The 25,098-nt window shown below is 38.7% G+C and overlaps 1 protein-coding gene across 5 annotated transcripts in view; it reads right to left on the bottom strand.

Annotated features, from left to right (window-relative positions):
- The window catches only part of LOC113030239 (roundabout homolog 1-like), a 95,216-nt gene that overhangs the window by 48,782 nt on the left and 21,336 nt on the right, over positions 1 to 25,098 (bottom strand). For all 5 annotated transcript variants that reach the window (XM_026181473.1, XM_026181475.1, XM_026181474.1 and 2 more), the window contains one exon: positions 11,634 to 11,960. In XM_026181473.1, coding sequence (XP_026037258.1) covers positions 11,634 to 11,960 — 327 coding nt within the window. The remainder of the gene's footprint in view (positions 1 to 11,633; positions 11,961 to 25,098) is intronic.

The raw sequence follows: 25,098 nt of genomic DNA, 5'->3' as shown, positions 1-25,098 counted from the left end.
TGCATGACAGGTGGTTGTATATGTGTTCTTGTCTCTCGACATTTCAGTTCAAGACCTTTAGCGAGACATTTTTCATGGCATATATGACATAGATTGGTTTGATGAAGGCCCATAAGGGGGAGGGGGACGTATTGAAATGCCAACCCGGAGCAAAAACAGAAAAAGTGAATCTTGTTGTTCACAGGAGTCTCAGCAGGGATGTGGAGCTTTCCATTTTTTTTAAATCTTGGACAATCAAGTAATGGTACTGAGAATGCAAAAAGCGGACACGAAAAAAATGGTACATTTCAACATTTTCTATGTCAATGCACTATTTATCCACAGCACTAAATTAGATGAGGGAGATTTTGCCTCCCAGTACCTGATCAATCCAATTATCAGTCCAGCTATGAAACCTGGCTCAATTTGTTCACTCCAAATGAATTCAGTGGGCTTATAATTAACCAGCTCTGCTTGGAAGCCACTGGGATAAAATATAGGAATATGGAGCTTGGAAGAAAATTCTTATCAGCATGTGAATCTTTCATGAGAAGATGTAAAACCTGCCAGGAGGAGGTTTGCTTACAGTCAATATGAAATTCAGACACTCAGTTGTATCATGAGACCCATTCAGACTTGACATGCATAGTGAGATCTGAGAGAATACACATCTCACTGAAGTAGTAAAACTATCAAAAAGCACGAGCCAGCCGTCTATATCTTAACTCTCTAGGTTGACTTGATCTTGGTGGTATTATCTCCCTTGTCTCTCATATAAAGAATGAAGGTTAATAATATTTAACTATGATCTCATACTGAGAAACAAAGGAAGCATGTGCTCTTTTTTTGTTGTATTTTCTCAGTGGAAAATTCAAATAAATTTGTGTAGGTATTGTTAAAAGCAAACAACATTAGCACTCTACAGCTGAGACAATTTGCACATTAGGTTGTGAGAGCGTACCTGTCTGTCATTCATCTGCTGCTATACATAATGCTGCTCTAGAAGATAGTGGTGCCATCAAGCAGAGATTTGAAAAAAATGTTTTTCAACCTAGTCAGTGTGGACCAGATGTTGAAATTTCATGTTAGTACAAACAAAGCTTCTGTATTTAATACGATTTCTTTTTTCCTAAACGTAGTAAATTTTGCTATGAAATGCAATATTTAAAGTTTGATTAACAATGGTACTTTGCATATATATCAGTTTCCAGTGAAAATGCGTTCCTGTTACTGACCCACGTGTGACGGCCTCTGCCCGACCCGCAACCTTTTTCTCTGCATGTGTTCCAGCGCCCTGGTGGGCAGGGCACAGCTTGTCAGCACCAACTGGGAACACCTGGGCCCTGTTTTCCCAAACCATAAAGCTGCGGTTGGCACTTCATTCTGCCTCTCACTCTCAACCCACTGTGTCATGCATTTATTTAGTTTTTCTTAAGGTGGTTGTTGCACTTACATGACCCATAGCCACCTTAACAGTCATGTGGACTCATCTGGACCATTTTTTAAAACGAGATTTTTTTTCCTTTTGTACTTTTTTACATTTTTACATCTAGTTAACTCCCAGGCAAGATTGATGTAAGGGATATTTATGTCATTTTCCATTGTTTGACAGATTACAGCTATCATTTGTTCATTACTCTGACCACATCATTTCAAGAAAGCCCCACTACATTACTAGGGGGACTAGTGCTGGAGTCATACATTACATAGACCGTTCTAACAGGATTCATTAATGTTTTTTTCTCAGAAGCTGATCAATTAATATAAACTCTACATGCATAAAATGAGCTCTAAAAAGTCTCCTTATCATCCTTAACTTTGAAAACAAGTGACTATGATGGAATATCATCTGACAGATCAGCTGTAAATGTCGTTTTGCCTCAGTAGCAAACCATGAAGCAGAAATGGAGGCAAATGTTTATTAGTACAATGCAAATATTTAAATTGGATATCACACCCTGAAAACATGTTACCGCAAGAAAATAACAAAGCACTACAACAATACAAGAGACATTATAATAAACTCCACCAAAAAGTAATATTGGTGCATGACAGTATTGTTGTTATGGTTGACTGTGGTAAATTGTCAGTAGATTGCTGTTTTGAAAATGACTTGAATTCTGACATGTTTTGCATATCTCATTAAATAGTGGGGGGGCACATTGACTATAGGCACATTACCTGCTTTTAATGTGTGTGTGTGTGTGTGTGTGTGTGTGTGTGTGTGTGTGTGTGTGTGTGTGTGTGTGTGTGTGTGTGTGTGTGTACATGTCTAGACATCTTTGAGAGACAGAGCATTGTCATGCTACTATACTATAGGGACAAAATGTGCATCCCAATGAGTTTGAAGGCATTTTTGACGCTTAAAATTTGGTTTTAGTGTCAGGGTTAATATTTAGTTATGGTTGGGTAAGGGTTAGGGTAAGCAGCTAGGGGAAGCATTATGTCAATGAGATGTCCTCACTACGATATGAAAATGAGTATGTGTGTGTGTGTGTGTGGTTGGGGGTGGAGGGGCATTAATATTTGTATAAATGAATACAAAGTCACAGTGCCAAAGGCCATATCACTCAGAATATCCTTTTAATTATTTCCAGTTTCTCCTCAGTGTGTCTTACTTTTCTCAGCTTTATCCTCTCCTTAAGCTTCCAGAGTTCCTTCTAATATATTGTCTGCATTTGTGCCTCTTTGTTATATTTCTGTGATAGCCTTGGGAATTCTGGGAGAACCAGTAAAGCAAATACTCTACAAAGAAAAGCACAGATTGAGAGAGGATGGCCAAACAGAGCAGGGATCTATTGGCAGATGGAAATTGCATTAAGAAATGTCTTTTCATATTCCGTATCATTTCAAGATAAAATACTGCCATACATTTGAGAGAATCAATGGGATAGAAAGCCTACTTGTAAGCATATACTGCAATTGTGTTTGCAGACACTTGTACCTGATTGCTAGGTTGTTGTAGATTGGAGAAGGCTTTCATTCAATTGTCTGTCTCGCACAACATGACACAGACCCTGAAATTGGCCTTGATGACAGAGAAGAATTTATTTTGTGGGTGAGGGTGGAAGAACCCAGCCAAGAAAACAAAGGCTGTGAGTTTTCGTTTCTACTACAGCCACACTAGCAACTAATTGGAAAAATGATTGAACTTGCATATTTGAAACAATATCATAAAATGTAAAAAAGGTAAAATGAAAAATTGTCTGTTATTATTCAATTATGTTTTAGGGATTGGAAACATTGACAATGACAACAATGTTTCGCTTTTTTTTTTTCATGTGCTACAATATTAATGTTAAAAAAAACTAAGGAAGGCAGAGCATCAACATGAAAACACACAGGCACACCTTTGTTTTACCATCTCCCTCACACACATGCATACAGTTTGTACAGTAGTAGGTATGGCAATTTTACAATGGAGGACACATTAACGGTCATCAAAGCTTCTCAGCAAACAGCAGCTCCTTCGCAAACATGTCGGCAAGTATTCCCTCAGGAGCGAGGTAACGATGCTCCAGAAGGAGGAGAAGCAGGAAGAAAATGGCAGAAAATAGGGGATGCAGAACTGACAGCCAGGCAGACACAAGAATGTGGTGCCTTGGAACTGTTCATCTCATTATTCCCCTTTCCAGGGAGAACCCACCACACCCCTACAACCCCCCTACATGCACCCACTCTCACTCTTTTTTCCCCCCATTTTTGCTGCATGTTATAAATTACCACATCTGCAGCCTATTAGAGAAGATACCCGAATCGTTGGTTGTGGTAGGTAAGCAGTAGGAACAACACTGCATACACAGTCAATTACACTGCTGCTGCACTAGAAACTGCTCACATCTCTGATTCCAAGTGTCTCTCAGTGCTTTTATGTAGTGTGAGTTCTGTGAAAATACTCAGCTGAGATATTCTCAGTTTCTCGTATTATTTCTCCATTAGTGTTGTCTGATTAAATGTGCTTGTTACTCCAAAAAGTGACAGCATTACACCTTATGTTACTTAAAAATGTTCCTTTGCTGAACAAAGTAGTTTTTTACACTACTTGTTGCATTACTTTTGTATTACCCAGCAACATGCACTCACTGCCAGATAATAACCTGTAAAATCTGTAAAATTTAAACTTTACAAATCAAGTATTACTGATTGTACATTAAAGAGGTAAGTATATTGTCTTTCCACATACTTGGTACGGGTTTATGTCTTAGCAGCAGTGGCTAGTTTGCACTTTAACATCACATTCTTATCCTTTTCAATAAAACTGAAATTCCAATCACATAAGTTCATTTTTCCCACTTGTGTAAATATGTTCCCCAGCACACTTTTGCCATTCCTCTACACAATCTCAAGTTGGGTGATCCCAGCACAAAGCCACAGGAGATGGGTGTGTTGATTTTTTTTTTATATGTAACTATGTTAATATATTAGTACAATACTGCATTACATGACTATTACAGTGTTCAACAAAAATGTAATGGGATCATGGTAACACTCTAATTTGAATTACCTTGAAGTCAACACTGATCATCGGCCTCATTATAGCACATTTGTTTATAGTGTGCTTCAGTAATGATGTTTAAAATATAACATTTGTTCAGTATTTGTTTCAAACTATATGTAATTTACTTTATAGTAAGACCAGCCCAGTTTACTGTGGCGAAAGTGATATTTATTTTCATCACCTAAATAAATAACTGCAAATGTATTTAGCCAATTCTGATTTTATGAATTTACCAAACCTATATTCAGAATCTTGTATCTTGGCAACAGGGACCTAAGAAAATAATTACATAATTAATATAATATTCAGAAATGGTATAAACTAGCTTAATCATCTTAAATCACTGTTTGATTGTGCAAAAACTAATTAATGTTTCCTATTTCAGATGAGCAATGATGGCTATAATACCAGAGAAGCTACGTGCCTTTGAAGCAAAAGCTAAGCGTTTTACTCTAATGGCATCCCAATTTTACTTTGTTAAGCAAAACGCGAACGGCACTGAAAGGATCTGTTTTTCTAAACTGTATCGCTTCAAAGACGGTTAATAACAAACAATAAACGCTGAGATGAATTTTCCAGCAATTTGGCTGTCTGGTATTTATTCACAACATATAAGATTTGATTATGTTTGACAGGAATAAAATAAAAATGCCCGCCTCTAGTAGATCGCATTAGAATTTTGATGTGCTTAATGATAGTCCAAAAAGTTGGCATTTAATTCACAAACACTAACAAACAATCATCAAACCACAATTACGCAGCCTGCCATCTGGGAGAGTGTTCATTTTTCATTTTAATGGCCTGAAGGGACTGTCAGAGTTGTGCATAGAGTTATTTCTTTATTTATTTCAACACAACAACACCCAACTTTCAGCAGCTGATACGATGAGACACAAAGTGAAAAAAAGGCAAAACGTTTGGCACCTGAGGGTGTTAGCATTAACCCCGAGCACACATAAGACTGGTGGGTGCTGGTGACTGTGGTGTGACAGATAGAGGATGGATAATGCTAATATCTTAGCAAGTGCACAGACATCACTCTTCTGTTGGTGACAGCGGGATTACTACGACACGCTGCAAGCACTTAATATTTTCACAGTGACAGTTTCACAAGCAAAATGGCACAGCAGACGCATCATAATTTATGTCCGTAAATGGTTTGTCAGAAGTTTTTACTTGATGATGGGGTTTTTGTTGTTAATTGATTCACTTATTAGATGCACTGCTACAGTTAAGCATGTTAATGCTGCTTCTTGTGCAAAGTTACAAATCAGCAAAGAGGTGAGCATAAAAGGCATATGACATCAGAGCAACCTGACACAACGAGCGCAGGGTTTTATTGGAAATAGATAAAATCAGGTTGTATTACTGCTCTAAGGAAGCAACAAAATCCAACCACCAAGAAAGTTCTTTGTTTAGAGCGTGAAAGACGAGGGGAGGATTTATTGTCAGGGGAAATGGGACAAGCCAAACAGTATCTAACAGGCAACAATTAGAGCAGAATACATTAATTAAATGCAAAATGCTGCCTAGCATGATTTAATGGGCGGAGAAGAAATGAAGAGATGCAAGGCAAACGAGGGAGAGATGCGCTAATATATATTTTATGCCACTCATATATGGGCACACAGAAGCAAACTCTACACAAAAATCATTCAAAAATCATATCATGACTACAATACACAATATGCCACGTAAAACTGGGTTCCTACAGTGAACCTAAATGACATATGTGTGATCATATATAAAAGTAGATTCATCAGTTTTGTTTTTTCTTTCTGCTGGTTTAAACACACACACATGCATACACAGACACACACACACATACACACAATATTCTTTTGTTTAGAGAAACTATATGGAAAGCAAGATGGTTGCAATTAATGTTGTCATTCAGTAATCACCCAGAGTGTAAAAATGTGAAGGTCAGTCTTTTCCTCTATCATGACGCTCCAACTGTTGTTTTCGGTTAGCATGCATACATATACAGCCCAATTCTCATAAAATATACACACAGACACAGACTAAGGGCTAGCTTTTGCGTCATGATTATATGGCCACACACCCAGGAGCCATATGGTCTTTGTCAGAGGCTCTTGAGTACTTTACTTCCCTTCTCCTTTCACCAAGCCTTTGCAAGCCAAACAAAGTCTTTCCCTACGTCCTGACAGTCTGGTACAAACTTGGCTCTTGGAAAAGCTCAGCTGAGGGGAATAGAGCAACTAAAACTGTTTAGACAATACTTGAAGAGCACTCGCCCCCAGTCTCCAGACTGTAAACACAAACCAGCTGTCCCTGGAGTGTGATACTTATTCACTGACTGATCTAACCATAGGCCAACAGGGAGGGAATAAGGGAGCGGAACACAGGATCAGGAACGAGAGGATAGCACAGCTTCCACAGACTGTCACAGGCAATTAGAAATAAATACTGATATGTGGCTCTGTGGCTGTGAATTGAAGACCATTTGCAACGTGTCGGTGGTTGTCTATAAAACAACATCGCTTCCCGTCCATATGGAGCGAAAATGACAGCGTTCCTGTGATATACCACTCTACTGCCACTTAAAGTCTCTTACTCCATTTATCCAGAGTGACTGGAGACAGGATGTTGTCAGCGGCAGTGACAGCCATCTGAACTAAAGAGACATCATTTAAGGGATAGGGGCAGTCAGAGGGGGACAAGCACTCTAAGAAGCCACCTCTCTGTCTTTGCTGCCTTGTGTATCTCCTGAACCTGCTCAGTTTTAGCACAAGATTTCAACCACAGAGAAAAGACATGGTCCCATCACAAGCTGCCAATCTGACAGGGTGACTGGGGTAAGCATATCTCATTGTCCATGTCAAAGAGAGTAATACAGTGGACATGTCTATTAATGTAACGCATTTGTGTAATTAGTACTTCATATGGCTTCCACTGACTTCCCAGCTACAACTCTCTAGAGTGTAGCCACAAGCCAACAGTGGCTCAGAAATATTTTCTGTGGCCCAGCAACCCTCCAATTCATCAGCAATTTATGTCACACTATAATAATTATCAGTGACTGAGACCAAAAGGATATTCTACTCAGTTTCAGCTTCTTTGGTATAACTGTCACAGTAGACTACACCTAGCTAATACCACCATTTGGGTCCCATTTATATTGAGCATTAAAGCAGATTTTCACATCCAGTATTACATTATAATATTATATTAGTGATACTATGCATACTTATTACATATTTACTACAGTTTTCCATAGTCTGTCTTTCTAACAAAAATAGAGTACATTACAATATTGAGTGTGTCCTATCAGTAGGTGTTAATTAATATATTAATATAAAAAATAACAAGATAAAATATTAACAATAATAGATCAAAAATAGTTTCTTGAGTTACAGCATACTGAAAAAAAGGGTTATGAAATGCTCCCTAATTTCAGCTCGTAAGCTTCCTGTAAACTGTCAAGTTATGACAAGTGGTATGCTTCAATATAGACTCATGAAGTCAAAATAACAGGGTTGCAACATCTGCTGGTGAGCAGGGGACACATGGTTCTGTAGAGCACATCTGTTAATAGTATGAATAATGTATTAGTTCATATACCAATAAATTGTATATACAAACAGAGAAATCTTGTGGGACGCTCTAATTGCATGACGAGTCTCGGTTCTGTATGGATGTCTTTCCCTGTGGCTCATTACTTCATCACTGCAGTGTTGCTGCTTAACCTTCAGCCCTGCAATGAGCCTCACTTTCCTCTAGCAAATGACAATGTCCAATTTCATTAAGAATAACATTTATTTTTCTCTCTTACTGAACCTAAAACTGTTATACTACCCAATAACCTTTGGAGTACACAAGCTGTGACTTTGCCTTCACCTCAATAAAGCTCTCCATGATTGAATCAAGTGGCTGAGGTCAATAGGACATATGTTCATTTCCCAGGGTCCACTAGGGTCCCTGCGGGCACAAAAAAGTATGCTGAGTGTCTTCAGTGACATTTATTGGATACGAACTAAGTTAGATTTTTTCCCCTTTTTTCTAATTTCATCTCTTTCACTTTTAGAGAGGATTCCTCTACACAGTGCGTGCACGAGAGTGTGTATGCCTGTGCTCATGCATGTGCGGATGTTGTGCATGCTTACAAAGTATTTCAACCCTGTGGTCATGCTTCAGGCACCAGCACATAGTACATCTGTCACTGTCTCTACAACTTCACCTCAATTTTCTGCAAACAAGTTCCACTTCTGTGCCTTGAAGGACAGATACTTCTTCCTCCGTGTCTTCTGTTCCAGTCTGTCTCTGTCACTCCTTTCCTGCTCCCATCACTTTACATTTGTCAGCCTCCAACAGCCTTTTGTCAGCCGTCTCAAAGCTTTTCATCATCTTCCCCCGATGTTAGTTAAATTGTAACAGCAGCAGAAATGGTTTTAATACAGTAAATTCACTTGGAATTGAGTTGAGGTTTTAGTAAGTTATTATTTCCCACTGTAGCGCTCACATTTTCTTTGTCGCTAAGAGATGAAAAAAGCTAAATCTCTCTGTGGGATTCTTGTCCGTGTACTCCAGCAATCTCCAATCACAGTACAAAAACATGTTCAAAAAACATATATTATATAAAGTGGCAGCATAACAATGACAGCCATCTTAATTGACTATGACCTCTTTAATGATTTTGGGGGACATTAGTAAAAAAGAATATTATATTATATGTTATAGCAAATAACTATTGTCATGTGTTCATAAAGAACATTTGACCTGAGTTAATTTTTGATGCAAAGTGCATGCCATCATGTGATTGCCATCAAGTCCTCCCAGGTGTGGGACATATATATGGCAACCTGTAAATGCTTAAATAAATATGCTGCAACCTCATTTGCATATTGTGTTGTATGCATGAATCCATGCTGTACTGATGCCTTTCACCACCTGCTTCATTCTTCCAGCTAATGTGTTTATTCTCAATAGGTTTTCTTTTATTATATCTTTTTTTTTTCTTTTTAACCAGCGCAGTTTGTGTCTCACTACACAGACTGCAGATAGCAAACACAATGCACAGTGGTGTGAACGTTTACTGTATCTAACTATAATTTTGTGTGTGCACTTGCTCTGTTAGCAGGGTAAGGACATTTCTGCACATGCTAGTGAATGAACCCCATTGTCTTTTTTTTTTTAATGAAAGACCTTGTTTATTTAAACTATACAATGTTAAACCACTTCCTGCACATATTACAGCATCCAGGCAGTAAAGGTGCCTGTCACCTGACCTACCACCCACAGAAAACATTTAGCCCCCTGATAAACAAAGAAAAATGATAAAGGATGCCCTCAGTGGCCAAGCAGATAAAAGCCTTTATCAAGCAAGACTGAGAAAACATTTTTCTTATAAACTACGACACGTGACCATCGTAGTTGCTGAGCACTTACACGGTGTTGCGGGCTTCAAATTCAAACATTTGATGTTGAAACTGTGCATATAGTATTTTAATTAAATACAGCATTGAAAAAAATTTCCAATCACTGTATTTCATTTTTAACTGCATCTCGCAGAGCACCGCAACTTTTTAGAAACAGCTGCATTTTAAAGAGAAACTGTAACACATCCACTGCCACCTTTTTGAAAGCATCTCCTTCAAACAAAGCAACCCTACACCATTACTATTACCCTAAAGAAGCTGAACAAATTACTTCACACACTTTTGACAGAGTAAGGTCAGTCCCCTTTTTAACACTCCCCAGCTCCTCACCTCTCTCTTCTAAACACCTTAACTCAGCAGCATTTGCCAGAGGGCATTTTGTTTTACCATGTAGCCCCAGGGTGACCCATGAATCCGTGTGACCTCTGAAGGATAAAGCCGGGAGACATAATTCATCCAGGCAGCTTCAACAAGTCCTCTCTGTGTTCCCCCTCGACCTTAAAACCTGGCAGTAAATTTAGTGAACTACAAGTAATAAACTCTCTCCCTGGAGGGCTGAGCTTCTCAAGGTAGGAGCGCTGATCTAGCACTACCATGATAGCATTTGACCAACTCTTTCATTATAATTCAAAAGGTGAACCAGATACTGGAGGGGTATTATTATTCGAAAACCTTGATGTCTGCCCATGAGATTGAGTCTGGGTAGCGCACTGCAAAGCTGACGCAGCTGAGCAGAACTGGGGATTGACAGTAAAAGATGGGGAGCTCTGAAGTGTGTGAGGGCACGGTCGTGGTTATTAACCCTTGTCACCAGCACTTTCTGGCCATTATTTACTCCTGTTTCATTCACACTAATCCTGGCATTTCTTACAAAAAATGCCTAAAAGACTGTCGGTGTATGTGCACACCCTGTTCTGACGCTCGCAAGTCCTGACCTTTTGCTCTTTGGCCTCTTCTACTTCAGATGGTCCATTCCAACAGTCAAGATAACACATAAACACACACGTATGATTGGTTGCATGCAAGCAGATGGAGTCCTGCCTGTGACATAGTGCAGTAAAGGGACTGTTTAACTGGCAATTCCCCATGCTGGCTGTTTTCAGAGCCATGATTCAGCAAGTTGAGGTTGTCACCTGTTGGGAATACACAGCTGACACCTGTCTGAATTTCCTTTATGGTCTCTCAACAACAAGCTAGTTAGGAATGAAAGTTACAAAATAAAAAGAAGATTGGAACTGCATGATGCTTTTCATGTATAATCAGATGCATGAAAGTGGTTAAGTTGGAAGGTGCCAAAAAAAAAACCCCAAAACTTAAATAAACACTCATTTTAGTACAAATAATTGAATAACTTTAGTCATGTAGATTATCGTAAGGTTATATGGAGGAAATAGTGAGCAAATGAGAAGAAGCTACTTGCTTTCTTTTAAAGTAGATATTAAATTTGCTGCTATCACCGTCTTTGGAAAATTTAATTAAAATGTTTATAAAAGCTTAGGTGATTAAAATCTGGCCGTGTGGGTAATGGACCTGGGTATTAGATGGAACTTTTGAATTCTTGATCAAACACTTACAGATATGAGACATACTTTGGTGTTGTTTGACTGCTTCCACTGATCCTGTTTGTAAGATGCAGTGTCTGATATATAAAACCCTCCTGGTGTTTTGCATCTTTTTTCTTTAATGGCATTGCCAAGACACCAACAACAAAAAAAACTCAACAAAAAAAAAACACACACATGTTAAAAGGAACTTACTGGCTACTTCCAGAGAAGCATTGTGACTGATCGCCTGGCCCAGATAGTTTCGGGCCACACACACGTAGCTGCCATCGTCTGGCTTGCTCCGTCGTCCATGGACGATACGCAGGAAGAAGAGGGACCCACTGGGAAGCAGCATACGGTGGGAACGGGGATTTTCCCGATCCGTCTCAACACGCTCCCCATCTTTGTACCATTCCACCGTAGGCGGCGGACGGCCCTCTGCCTTACAGTTGAGAGTGGCTGGCTCCCCTTTGGACACAATGAGGTCAGAAGGGTGTTCCACAATGCGGGGAGGGAAGTCTTCCTGGCGAAGACGAGACCCTAGAGATGAAGAATGGCACAAGATTTCAGGCATAGCATTTATTAGAAATTAAGCTACAGATACATGTTAGCCGAACACAAAAACACCCCAACAACGAGCCACAGTGAAATATAACAGATAATCCTTCCACTCAATAAAGAGTGGTGGTAATCAAAACAGCAGCAGTTCTAAAGGAATTAGACATGGCACATTATTATTGATGTGTAAGTGCCTTCATTAAGCAATAATCCAGTCTGACAGTGTAATTACCACACGAACACATCCCCTCTCATACTACACATCCCTCCCCATAATATGTTTTGTTCTTGTTTAGTAGTTTGGAACCCCACGAGGCAGTGTAAATTAAAAAGAAAAGAAAAAGATGATGACACGCAAAATCCTCAGGAAGTAATATCTTTGAAAGCATGTCTAGCCTTCAAATGTGTATTTATAAGACGTAAGTATTCACAGCTTTTAAGAAAATCTTTTAAGCTGAACTATAATAGGATTACGGCATTATCTGTGGTTCCACTGAACACTGGGATGTAGATTTTTGCGTTTATTGTGCTAGTTTAAATATTTAGCCTATTTAACTGTAGTAAGACTGCACTTCAGTTAAAACTGAAACGAGTGGCAGAAAGATCTCCAATAAGTATACTTTATAAATGACCCAGGAAATTTATAGTTTCCAAAATATTTTCGTGTTACTTCTATGGAGCTTCTGTGGTATTTTTTGCAGCTGCCTGTTCTGAATGCCTGTCCTCAGGATAAACCATCACTTTCTCCCCAACCTATTCAGTTGCATATATATTTTTACACACATTTATTTATGATACGTGTTTACAGCTGAAGCCAATTTCGCCATCACCTCAGAAATTGTTAAACAAACCAAGATGAAATGAGAAATCTGCAGCCACACCTACACAAAACGCCCACAAAACCACCTCTAATCCATGAAATACTGCGGAGATGTCAGTCATACTGGTCTTTAAAAGAAACCATGCAAGAATGAATCCCAGTGAAGCAGAGGACAAAGAAAAACCTCCCTAATGAGAGAGCCAGGTACACAACTCCAATGCCTCTGTACATCTTACATTCTATTCATCTCTTTCCAACCCCCATCACACTGAAGCACACACACTAGCACACTACCAACAGCTCTGCAAAGAGACCATTACTCATTTTCTGTCCTCCGTCCCTCCTGTATTTTCTGAATCTTGGGTGGATTCTGCAAGACTGCCACAGGTGTTATTGTTTTCCAGAATTAGTTTAGATTACCTGTAACCCTAACACAAAATGCACAACTAGGTGTGTGCAAAGGCGGTAGCATCACGCAATAGAAGAGGGAGGACATAAATGGCCATTTTGCAACTGCTGTTTACCCGTTCTATGACTGTGGAAACACTTCTGTTCTTTCCTGCTGTTTCTAACAGTACTTTATACAGCCTTCAGTCGGTCTTGCATTAATGTACCAATGGCCCTGTAAAGCTGATAATCACACTGTGCCAGAGAGTGATGAGCTCCTACACTCCCGCTGCAAGCAATAAATCCCACACAGACAAGTGTTTACTCAGATAGATAACACCTTGTGAAATGGGTGAGAATGTGATCTACTGGGTAGTGTGGTGCAGTTCTGGTGTTTGTATAAAACTGAATTTTCTCAGGAAGAAAAGAAAATAGTACATAGAATAAACCCCCTACCACACAGTACACAAACTGATAAGAACAAAAAAGTGAGGATTGTGCAGGCTTATCATTAAAACTGAAAGATATGCTGGAATTTGTATGTTTTGCATCCACAATACTCCATAATTCATGGACAGTAGCCGATTGACTAAATGGATGAAGACAGCTGAGATAAGTCCTCCCACTCCATGAATTTTACATTTTTTTATTACCTTTCACCAAATTATTTCCTCTGTCTACTGGTCATTTTTTTTCTGTCAAATGATTGATCTAACTAATACGTGTTAATGAACGCAAAATTTAGCAAAAGTTGATTTCTACATAAAACAGATAATTACACATGTAAAGGAAAAAATTATCCTCAGAATCAAGCAGGAGCTCCACAGCAGTTTCTTATTTAACAAGGACACCTTGGCATGGCGGAAAAGTAGCCTGAAGGCATGTAGCAATGATACAAATCTGTTTAAACAGATGCCTGAAAATGAATGCGCTGAATTTTTAAGCATGGAGCACGATTTTGGCCATCTGAGTGGGCTTTTACTGCAAGCTGGCAATCATACGGAGAGATACAGAGGGAGACATTGCTCAAAATGCAGTCTTAAAACTATTGCTTCTGTGTCTGAAAATGATGTATCGCTTTCAGTATCTTTTAAAAAAGCTCCTGTTGTCCTAAACAGATCAGTGCACGCAACACAGAGCTAAAGTCCAGTTATCTCTTGGAAAAGGTATAACAGACAGCCAATAGCTAAGTCACGCTAGAATGACAATAGTACAGCAACACTCTTTGCAACTAGGAAATATTGGTGGTTTTTCAGTGATTGCACTCAGTGACAAATTATAAGTAGCTGCAGTGGTCAAGCCTCCAGGCAATCACTTTCAATTGCAAGGTGACTGCACAGGTCGTCTGGTGGGAGGCAACTCATCTCCAGAAAGTTGTTTTTGGACTCAGGCTAACTGCGATCAGATTGTCAAAGGTTTACAAATAACAGCCGTCTAATTTTTAAATGCATACAGATGCAGACAAGATGTTGCAATCAACTTGAGTCAGTCTGAACTTATGAGTAAAACTTGTCTGTGACATGTCTCTTTGCAGTATGGGGCTCAACCTGTTGTCAACTGGTTGTATTCTGGTTACCTACTGTCATTTTGCAGTTAAATCGCCATCCTGCAGCACCAAAGGCACTTTGAAGATGGCACTAATTGCAAGTGGCCTAGTCTAACAACTATTTCAGAGACAAGGAGATTGCAGGTTCACTGCATACAATTGCAGTAACTCACTAATGTGCTGTGATCTTCGACTACTGTTTTCCCTAGTACGACTGTAGCACAAACTGGAAGCCTTGAAACACTGACTGTAGACTGACTGAGTCTAAATGATCAGAGGGCTTTCACAAGGTTCACAGTACAGTCACATGCAATCAATAGTGATCAAATTAGAATCAACTGGAAAATTTTCCCCACCAAGGGACCATTTGGAACCACTGTACAAGTTACAAAACCCATTTAACTATCCTTTTTTTTCTTTTGCAGCTGGGATTTCTGCCTACAAAATGATGGTTACAATGTTGAAGCAATGCTAGTTAGTCTCCAACACTTGTGGTGTTTTGAGCAGTTGCTTGGTAATGATATATATGATACTACGTTTATATGTTGGCCATGACAATGTTAATATTGCATTGTTTATCGGTGGTAAAACATTTGTTGTTAATGTGAATTTCTGTTTCATGTAACCTTTGTGTGTGTGTGAAGATGGCCATTTTCACTTGTACTATCCCAAATAAACTGCATTTAATTGCCAGCTTGACCCCATTCAATCACAAACCCTCCATCTTATATATGAAGGAATATTAGGGCAACATTAAGAAAACAAAAACCTTTTTGAGAATAAAGTCAGAATTTCCAGATTAAAGTCGAAATTTCGCAGTAATATTGCTTTGTTTTTTTTAACGTGGTCCTAATAATCTGTCATATTTACACCTTTCCCACTAGTAAAATGTAAATGCTACGCCTTAACATTGAGAATGGTAAGCTGTAGCACTTACACCTTACCATTCTGAGCATCTTAGATGAGCATGTACATGTTAACATCTTAAGGTTTATTTATGCATTTTTACATACTGCGCCAAATCGTAAGAGTCCCCTCAAGGGGCTTTATATTGTAAGGTAAAGGACCAACAATAATACAATATAATAATTTAAAGCAGTGGTTGATGGAAGTAAGAAATGGATCTGATGTACTTGATTAAATGTAGGTGAATCAGTAAGCTTCTGAGGATTCATCCTCTGGACACCATTAACATTTGCACTTAAGATGTGCACTGAAATTGCCAGAGCTCCGGTGGGGGGGGGAGTAAATTGGGTAAGTAACTCTCCAGTAGCACAGCCTGTGAAGGTAGCAGCACAGAGCAGCATCTCTAATGCATCATTCTGATCCCACAATTGAAGCTGGAAACAATGCTGCTTGAATGAAGAAGATGCTTAAAAAGCTCTGAATCATAGAGAAAAAAGATGTTTAGCAATCTTAACCACTACAAAGAAAAACAAAACACATTCTGCAGCTTTTCAAACCAAATATTTAAAAACAGAAAAGGCAATCCCACCAATACTGCTGTGGGCAAAAACTGTAAATATTTAATCTGAGTGCAATTTTACACACTGTCTAGACATTTAAACCAGTATCAGAACAATACAAACAAGGCAGCCAGTGTGGCCTTCGGTCCCTGCTCACAACACACATGCTGTTTTCCTTGTTCTTAATTGTGTTGGGCTGATGCCTAGGGGTCCACAGAAGTCCCTGAGCTCCTTGGCATTACTGAAAGGCAATATCAGCCTGCCACAAGTGGCCCCCAAAAAGACCAGGCTTTATCTGCAAAGGGCCAGCAGCCAGCAGACAATCAGTATGCAAAAACATGCACAAAGGTGCACAATGGAGTGCACACGCACACAACAAAGGTCATTTGTAGCACCTATGAACCTAAAAATCTCTTTTTCCCTTCTTTTTTTTAGTTAGTCGTTCCTGAGGCAGTGCTGTTGTCTTGTACGGATGTCTGTGTAGTTTTGTTTCAGACAGTGAAGAAAAGAGGTGAATAGTGCATCTCTCTGGAGAATTAAATGCAGTAGAAAGTCAAACTATATTTGGATAACAAGGCTGGTATTTTGTATGCCATTCAAATTCTGAATATGTAAGGGAGAAAAGAATGCAAGGGGGGGATATATAATAGGAGGAAAAAAGATGTAATAATAGGGGAAGAGGGGCCTTTAAAATAACAAATCATAAGCACTGAGATTGTAATAACACAATGGGAATGTAATTTAGCACAATGTTGGTGGTCTTAGGTCGCCCACCCCAGTGTCATCTACTGTAGAATAATGTATGGATTTATGGCGCATGAAAGGGGTGTATGACAGTTTGGAAACAAGTCAAAGAAACATATCAAATAGCAGAACCAAATGAGCACACATGCTAACACACATTTCTGGACCCTCACTTGTAGTCTTGGGTTACAGTTTTCACCTCTGGTTCACATTCAGTCTCAAAATCTTGTTCTTCAGTCTTAAGATGTGCTTCTTAGACAATGTGCATAATTGTCTCTTTGTGGTTTGTCCAAACAAGCAAGTACTAGAAAAGCACCAAGTGTAGGATGCTGGAGACTTAGCAGCTTCCTCCTACCTTGTTGCTGGCAGCTGTATGACACGATCATACAGCTGCCAGCAGCAGAAAGAGTAACGCTGACGCCAAGACTACCAGAGTCTCTTGTGGTGGTAAATCTCTACCTCCAGTACAATGGAATTACCTGTGCTTGAATGACAATGCCATTTTGGAAAAGCAGGACTCAGAGACAGCTAATAAGGCAGGAAGATTTTTTTTGTGAGGCTTAAGAGTGTGCAATAAGTGGAACAGCTACATCTTGTTAAGGCAGTCCCTTTGTTTCAGTGTGGAAAAAGTCATTTAGCTTTCTTTTTTCGTGAGCCTTGGGCTAGATCGTGGATCAAAGTCCACACATTTAATGGAGAGGCAGAGATTTCCAGAAGCTTCTAAATTCGGTACTTGTGCATCAAATGACAGCGCATGTTTGAACAGACAGCTTCTCAGGGCAGAGTTTAAGGAAAGGGATTGAAACAAGACAGATTTAAAGGCTAAAAGAGCATCTAAGAGACCGCCATGACAAGTCACGCTGATAACCAAATGACCACCATAGTATCAACGAGCACTGCTGGAGCACAATAAAACTAACTGAACTTGATAAAATGCCTGAAGGTGTTTTGAGTTTTAGGTAGCAGCCAAAGGAGAAAAGGTGATATTTTTAAATTGAGGAGCCAGCAAGTGCCACATGAAAGTTGTTACTTCCACCTTTGGCCAGACATCTACATACACCTCAGTTTTAAAAAAAATAGTGGCTTCAGTATGAAATGACTTCTGCCTGGATAAGAAATGAGTGCTTCACAGACTTAACTAAGAGCACCAAGGTATTAGTGTGACAAGATGATAGTATGCAAGTGTTTGCTCTGCATCGCTGCATCACCTTGGGTATTTTAACCACATCTTATTATACTAAAATGTCAGCATAACACCTAACAAATCCACTTCTCTAAGGCCATGATCTCACTAATGTGGATTCAGCTTTATATCAAAAGGGACTGCAAGAGAGACCAGAGGCTTGTTTCACATAACTGTATAGTACTAAAGGTTACATGGACACAAAAGGTAAAATCCTGCACGGTGTAATAGTGATTTTAAAAGCAGCCACTTACTATTAATTTTCTCCAATCTTGAATCATAATTATCACAAAAGGGGAGCTCGTAAATGTCGCATCTGCCCCCGTTACTTTAACAATTGATCAGTGTGAATGTCAAATGAGGAATATTCATATTATTTAACTTGTCATTTATAAAACTTGAAAGAAAGGGAAATATGATTAAACTACCAATCAAAGATGAGGCCTTGTGCTAAGGCTTTTAGGAAGGTTGATGTGCTATTGTTTAATGGCTCCGAGTTCTCACAAGAATACTGGCTTTAATAAGGCCACAGAAGTACATCATAGAGTGAAAAGTCTCATAAACAGATTAGGTTTTATTTTTCTACAATAACGACATGTTTTTCGGGGAAATATACAAGTGTGTTTTCTTGACGAACATCAGAAGAGAAGATTCACCTCTTATGTCTGTTCATTAAAAAGCTACAGCCTGGAGGTAAAGTGATCTGAGCTTCTACTATAGCATATAACCCCTGAGGTAAGCTAACCATGTCGTGCTAGTGGCTTCATATTAAAGATATGAGAGTTGCAACCATATTCTCAGCTCACTCTTGGTAGGAAATGCACTTCCCAAACTGTCAAGCAATCAGGCTACGCATCTGTGGTAGAGACATATAACAAAGATTCACACATACTCATTTGTTAAGTAAAACAGAAAGACGCAATGAATGCCAGACATTCCTTCTCAGGCTGTATAAACTACAATTAAGTGGAGCAGTTCAACACTGTCATTCACACAAGAATGCAAGAAAAGGAATGTGAGTGTGTTTTTGTGCCTGTGTGCGGCCAGGACAAGGTGTCTACAACCGCACTTTGTCTCATATTTTGCTGAAACATTTGATTTTGAATTGCATTTGTACATATGGTTATAATTACTGGGAAGTTATGATCAACTTTGGTTGCAATGCTGTAAATTAGGGTTTCTTTCTTCGCTTCCTGCAACACAATGCGCAGTGAGGCAGTCTCCAGGGAGGACAGTCAAGGTCATGGACAAGATAACACCTCCCAACTGCAGCACCCAGATGTTCGGGGCAAGATATGAGCAGAGTGGAAATAGGCTTACCACAGGCCTAAAATTAGATTTAATGAAAATCTGGACTAAAGGCGTTTTCATTTTTCATTTATTTTTAAAATTATTCTGAGATTAATATTTAATGATTACATTCACAATTAAATGAATACCAAATTCCAACCAACCACCATTCCTTGCCTGTCCAATTAATCATTTGCATTCAATGAGATTATGAAAGTGCTTTGCCAAAGTCAACCATAGGGGAACCTCCATGAAAAATATTTATAAGAACATTGTTAATGAAAAACTTCAAGCACTTTCCCCAAGCTTCACATGTGTGGTTTAAATAAGCTGACAAAGGTAAAGAGCTTAAGGCTAAAGATATCTAGAGCTCAACCAGCAGCCTCAGTATGAATGATTGTATAAGCAGTGAAAAAACAAAAGCAGGTACAAGAAAATTCTTGAGACAAGTCACAAAAGAGAAAAGGGTGATGTAAGCAACTGACATTTCTTTTGTTAAACATATAAATCTGTAAACAATCTGTTGCACCTCCTTTTGTTTGGTAAGATAAAATATGTCAGATAAAGGTGGGAGTACGGCAACTCATTTTGAGTTATTTATTCACACTGACATCATGTCGCTATCGCCAGGCGCCGTTTCTGCAGGTCGTGCACCTCTCGATTTTTGTAACCCGGCCTTGTTGTGCTGCCGCCACCACAGCTGGGTTGAAGACACAAGTGTACAATCATCTTGCTTTTTACTGCCGTTTTAATGACACATCAGTACAGAAGCTCCCCGATTCACCGGTTACACAGAGGGAGATGTTGCAACAGTTTGAAAAGAAAACTCTGCAATCCCTTTGCTTTTGACTTTTCCTCCTATATCAGCACTAATGTTGGGTTTAATCTGAGTTGCAACACCTATCATTCAGGAAAATACTGCAGCAACTACCTGCACCATAACGTTGGGCATAAATGGATGTATGATGATGTTAATGGCGGGGCACAAAGCGAGCAATGCGGCAGGTATGCTGGTGCCTATAAGGGAAAAAATCTATCCAAACCTACCTGGCTCTGTGTGAAAAAGTAATTGAAGACACAATTAAACCTAATCACTAGTTGTGCCACACTTGGCAACAAGAACTGTAATCAAGTTTTTGCAATAACTGGCATTGAGTCTTTCAAATCATTGCAGAGAATTTTGGCCCACTTTTCTTTGCAGAATCCAGCCACATTGGAGGGTTTGAACATAAATGGCATGTTTAAGGTCACAAGAAAGCACCTCAATTGGATTTAAGTCCAGACAATGACTTTTAACCCTTTCCAGACTGATCCTTGTCAATGACTTTTTTTCTCAGCTGTTTCTTTAGATCGTGGCACGAAATGTTGCTTTTTGAGATCTTTCAGCCTACTTCACTTTGTCAGACAGGTTGTATTTAAGTGATTCAGCAGGTCTGGAAGTAATCAGGCCTGGGTGTGGCTAGTAACACTGAGCCTTTAAAAAAAATCTAGTGAATTACAATTGATTTTAGGTTTTTTGGAAAAAAAAAAAAAAAAGCTAAGAAATCAGAAAGGGGGCAAATATTTTCTCACTGCACTGCATACAAAATGTGTTCTGTTTTTCTTTGAGCCAGAAATGACCAGGTTTGGACAAGAAGGTGGAGTACTAATTAATGAGCAGACACTAGCTAGCTTGATTCTTTCAGGCACATCCCTTCAGCTATTATGAACAGCTACTATAAAGGGGAATATTAGATCACAGACAGGCTGTACCAGCTGTAAATGTGTCTGTTTCTGCTGTAAATGTGATCTTTAAATAAAATCTGTTAGCAGCGGCTTGCAATCTGACATGGACATTTGAGAAGCTGCAGTTTTTGACACTTGTGTGTTTATAGGCTTAATTTTTGAGCCCTGGAGGTTGCTGTTTGGTTAAACCATACCCATCTTCTAAATTTTAAAGCTTCTGTGCTGTTTCTGGACTGCATCTTGAAGATTCTACCAAACTTAAAGCATCTATTCATAGACTGACAGACATCCTCTTCAAACAGCTGCAAAAGTGCTTTAAGCCTTTGTTGTACTAGTTTCTACTATAGTAGAGTGGGCAGTACCACATTTTGTCACACTTATACACATACAGACTCGCATAGTGAAAACAAAACCCAGACAGGCTCTTATGGCTGGTAAATAAAAGAGAGAGGAAAAAAAACACTTTGGGTTGCCATCTGTTAAATGCTCACTGGGAAGGTAACACACAATAAAGTCCCCTGGGCATACTCGAACCAGAACATTGCTGGTACATGATAATCATCTGAGCCAAGTAGGTCACCAGGACACATTAACTGCAGGATAAATCCATCAACCTGTCTATAACTCACATAAGGGGGCAAACATATTGCACGTGTCTTATGTCCCTGCAGAGAGAAAGAATCAGATAACTTTTTTCCCCTTTTGTATTAGTCCATTCATTCATTGCCGTTCAGCTTATTCTAATGCTGTTTAAAAGTAAAGTCTGCTGTGTGAAATATTGTCAATAGATTCTACATGTTTGGCTTTTTATGTGCTGACCATATTGTTTATTCCTACACCATATGCTAAGGTGAGATGATTTCAGTCGTTTATCTCCGGTACACTACTGCCTGGAAAGGCCAGTAGCCCATCTGAGAGGCTTATTCTCACTCCATTAAATGTTCAGTGGAAAGTAAAGTGGCTGTACAGGCCATTGATTATCACTCAAGCAGAGCCCGAGAGCAAAACCTCCCATGAATAGAGAGACAGTGAATTGGCAAAAAGGTCATTTGTTATGATTACAGGAAAAACACACACACACACACACACACACACATTTGTATATCTGTAATGAATTATTACACATTTAGATTTTTTAATGAAATGCATTATTTAAAGTTTTTAAGTGTGTCTTATCATTTCACTAGCTGAAGCTACAGTGTAGTCTACAGTCTTAGTATAATCAGTTAAACTGAGTACACCAGACCACCTGTAGTCTATGTTTTTTCCTTCCCTATACCCTTAGAGACTTGAAACTTAAAAAATAAATGTTTTATTTAAATAAAACATTTTTTTCCTAAACTAAATAAATCAATACTTTAATGTCCCATTAGGCTCATGCTGCGCTATTGCATGTCACATGTGCATGACCTACATTTATTTTTGGTCCTAATTGTGCCCCTGGTAGTGACAGCCCAGATGTGAACTAACTGTCACACTGTGAGGGGAGCCAGACTTTGCCCAAAGCACTAAATTCAACTACAAAACTGAAGCACTATAATAGAAGTCTTTCTCATTGGCAAAATCCCATTTCATGCACAAACACATACTGTACACACGCTATTTATGCCATGTCATAATATTAATGGACACACGTACAATTAAACCCCCAAATAAGCTGGCAATTTCCTCCAAACCCTTCTTTCTTAAAGTCTCAAATTCTGTCTCTATAATGAAGACGCAGAACACGATGCCACAGTCATGGATTGTACAGATAGTTACAGCAAACATAAGATCTTATTAAGACAGTTATTATAGTTTTATAGCTCAATCAATTTCACCTGCTGTGCAATAAGCCCCAAATGTAGACATATACCTGATATACAGTATACATTTCATTGCCATAATAATAAGAGAAATAACAATAGTAATAAAAATAATGTCTTGGATTTTTTTTCAGGTGTTTTGGGGTATTTCTGTACATTTTAAATAGTAACATTTGGTGTGAAGCTAAAAAATCCATAAAAAATAGCCATAAAAAATAATACAGAAATTTCCTTCATGCTATATTGTTCTGTATTTTTTGGATTTCTCTTTTTTAGTGCTGCTGTTAGCATTGCAGATAGATTACACTGACACATATTCTACATTTTAGACAATATTCATGTTTTTATTCTTGCCAAGAATTATATTAAGATCAATTCTGTTCTCACCTGTGTCTGCAACAGGCAGATTATTAGTATAACTTAAATACTGAAAGGGGAATCTTTGACTAAAGACAAGGAAATCCATCCACAAGCATCTCTGACGTTTACCAATTAACACATTAAGATTGTTAATAGTCTTCTTAATCTTAATCACTGGAAAGAAACTAAATGAGCACATTTCTTAAAATGGGCTCATTTCCTGCACATTAAGACATTAAAAATGGGTTGCGCTCTCAGTTTGCAAAGCACATTGCACTTTCTTATGATACTAACAGCCTGTTATCTTAGCTGGCTGACACCTGTTGGACTTATTCGTGCTACTTGTGGAACAAAGAAAAGGGAAATAAATATCTTCTGATTGCTTAACTCATCAGACATTCAGGGAATCTGGTTTTTCAGACGTCCTTCAGTTCCTTGTAATGAGGAAACTCTCTGAAAGCTGGTTTTAACAAGTACTGAAGAAATAAAGCGTGGCATGTTACTTTTTACCCACAAATCAGCAGGTTCACCTGGAAATGCTTATGCAGCAGTGTATATGACATTTAAATGTAATTTTGTCTTTTCTCAAAACAGTTTCAAATCTTAGGTCTGAACATTTTAAAAACACCAACTGGTGTTTCACACATTGGCAGCGTTCATGCCAAGGAACCACATGTAAGTCTTATCAAAACACAGCTGCCGCTTCTGCTGCTGCTGGTGGTGCTATATTACCACCATAAAAACACATTCCTCATTTGAAATATTAGGCCTTAGTGGACTTGCGATGCGAAATGCAGTTTTAATCCAATTGAATCTGGGTTTGTTTTTTTTATCTTTCTTTAAAAAAATTTAGTATTTCCCACCATTTGTAAAACTGCTTAAAATAAATCATATAATAACAAATGGTGGTAATGCTATTTATTCAAACTGATTATGGGAGTTTGACTTCCCAGTGTCACACATAAAGCATGAATCAGTAATGCAGTAACATACAAGTGGCAAGAAAGCACAGCAGTGAGAGAATGAGAGCTGGCTTCTGGAAGTCTATAATATCCTGACCATTATTTCTTTATTTTTAACAATCCTGTCAGTCACTTCCACTCCACAGATATCATTCTTTTCACTCTATATCTGCTATTTGAAAGACTAAAGCACTGATAAGTTCAGGTTTTTGTTTTGTTGGGTTTTTTTTTTACTTCTGTAAAAGATAAAAGCTTACCATAGGAGAGGCCAATAGATTTTTTCAGGGTGATTACTCATGTGGCAGCAATTTGAGAATTTATCTGTGTGAACAGCTTTTTATTTGGCTCCATTTGCAATGGTGCTGTAGATCGCACGTGTTGGCACAGGCTCTTAGGTTGATTGTTGACGCATAAGCCCAGCTTTTGGGTTTGCTTTTGGATTCTTTGAAGGGTAATGATCCAATAACCTCTTTATGCTTTTGCGGTTATCAAAAAAAGGTGTTACTGAGGTAAAATGCTTCTTTGTGTGTTGTACAAACTTGTGTTAAGAGTTAACACGTTGTTTTCAGTTTCAGAAATAATGATGTAATGAGCTGCTTACAAAAGATTGTATTGACACAATGTAAACGCAGTTGATTTGTGGAAAATAAAACCAAATCTGGCTACAGTTCTCATTTGATCAAGTTCATGACAAAGTAGCTGTTTGAAGTCAGCAAAACACCGCAGGTATTTTTTTTTTTGTGGATTGGATTTAAATATGGTGTAAATCTGCTCTTTTAGCTCTCATTGCATTGGGAAATCAAACACAACCTCTGTGAGATGAATGAGCAAC

The sequence above is a fragment of the Astatotilapia calliptera genome, chromosome 10 (assembly GCF_900246225.1).
Source record: "Astatotilapia calliptera chromosome 10, fAstCal1.2, whole genome shotgun sequence".
Lineage (NCBI taxonomy): Eukaryota > Metazoa > Chordata > Actinopteri > Cichliformes > Cichlidae > Astatotilapia > Astatotilapia calliptera.
Note: the sequence above shows the minus strand (reverse complement) of the source record. Positions and strands in the feature narration are given on the sequence as shown.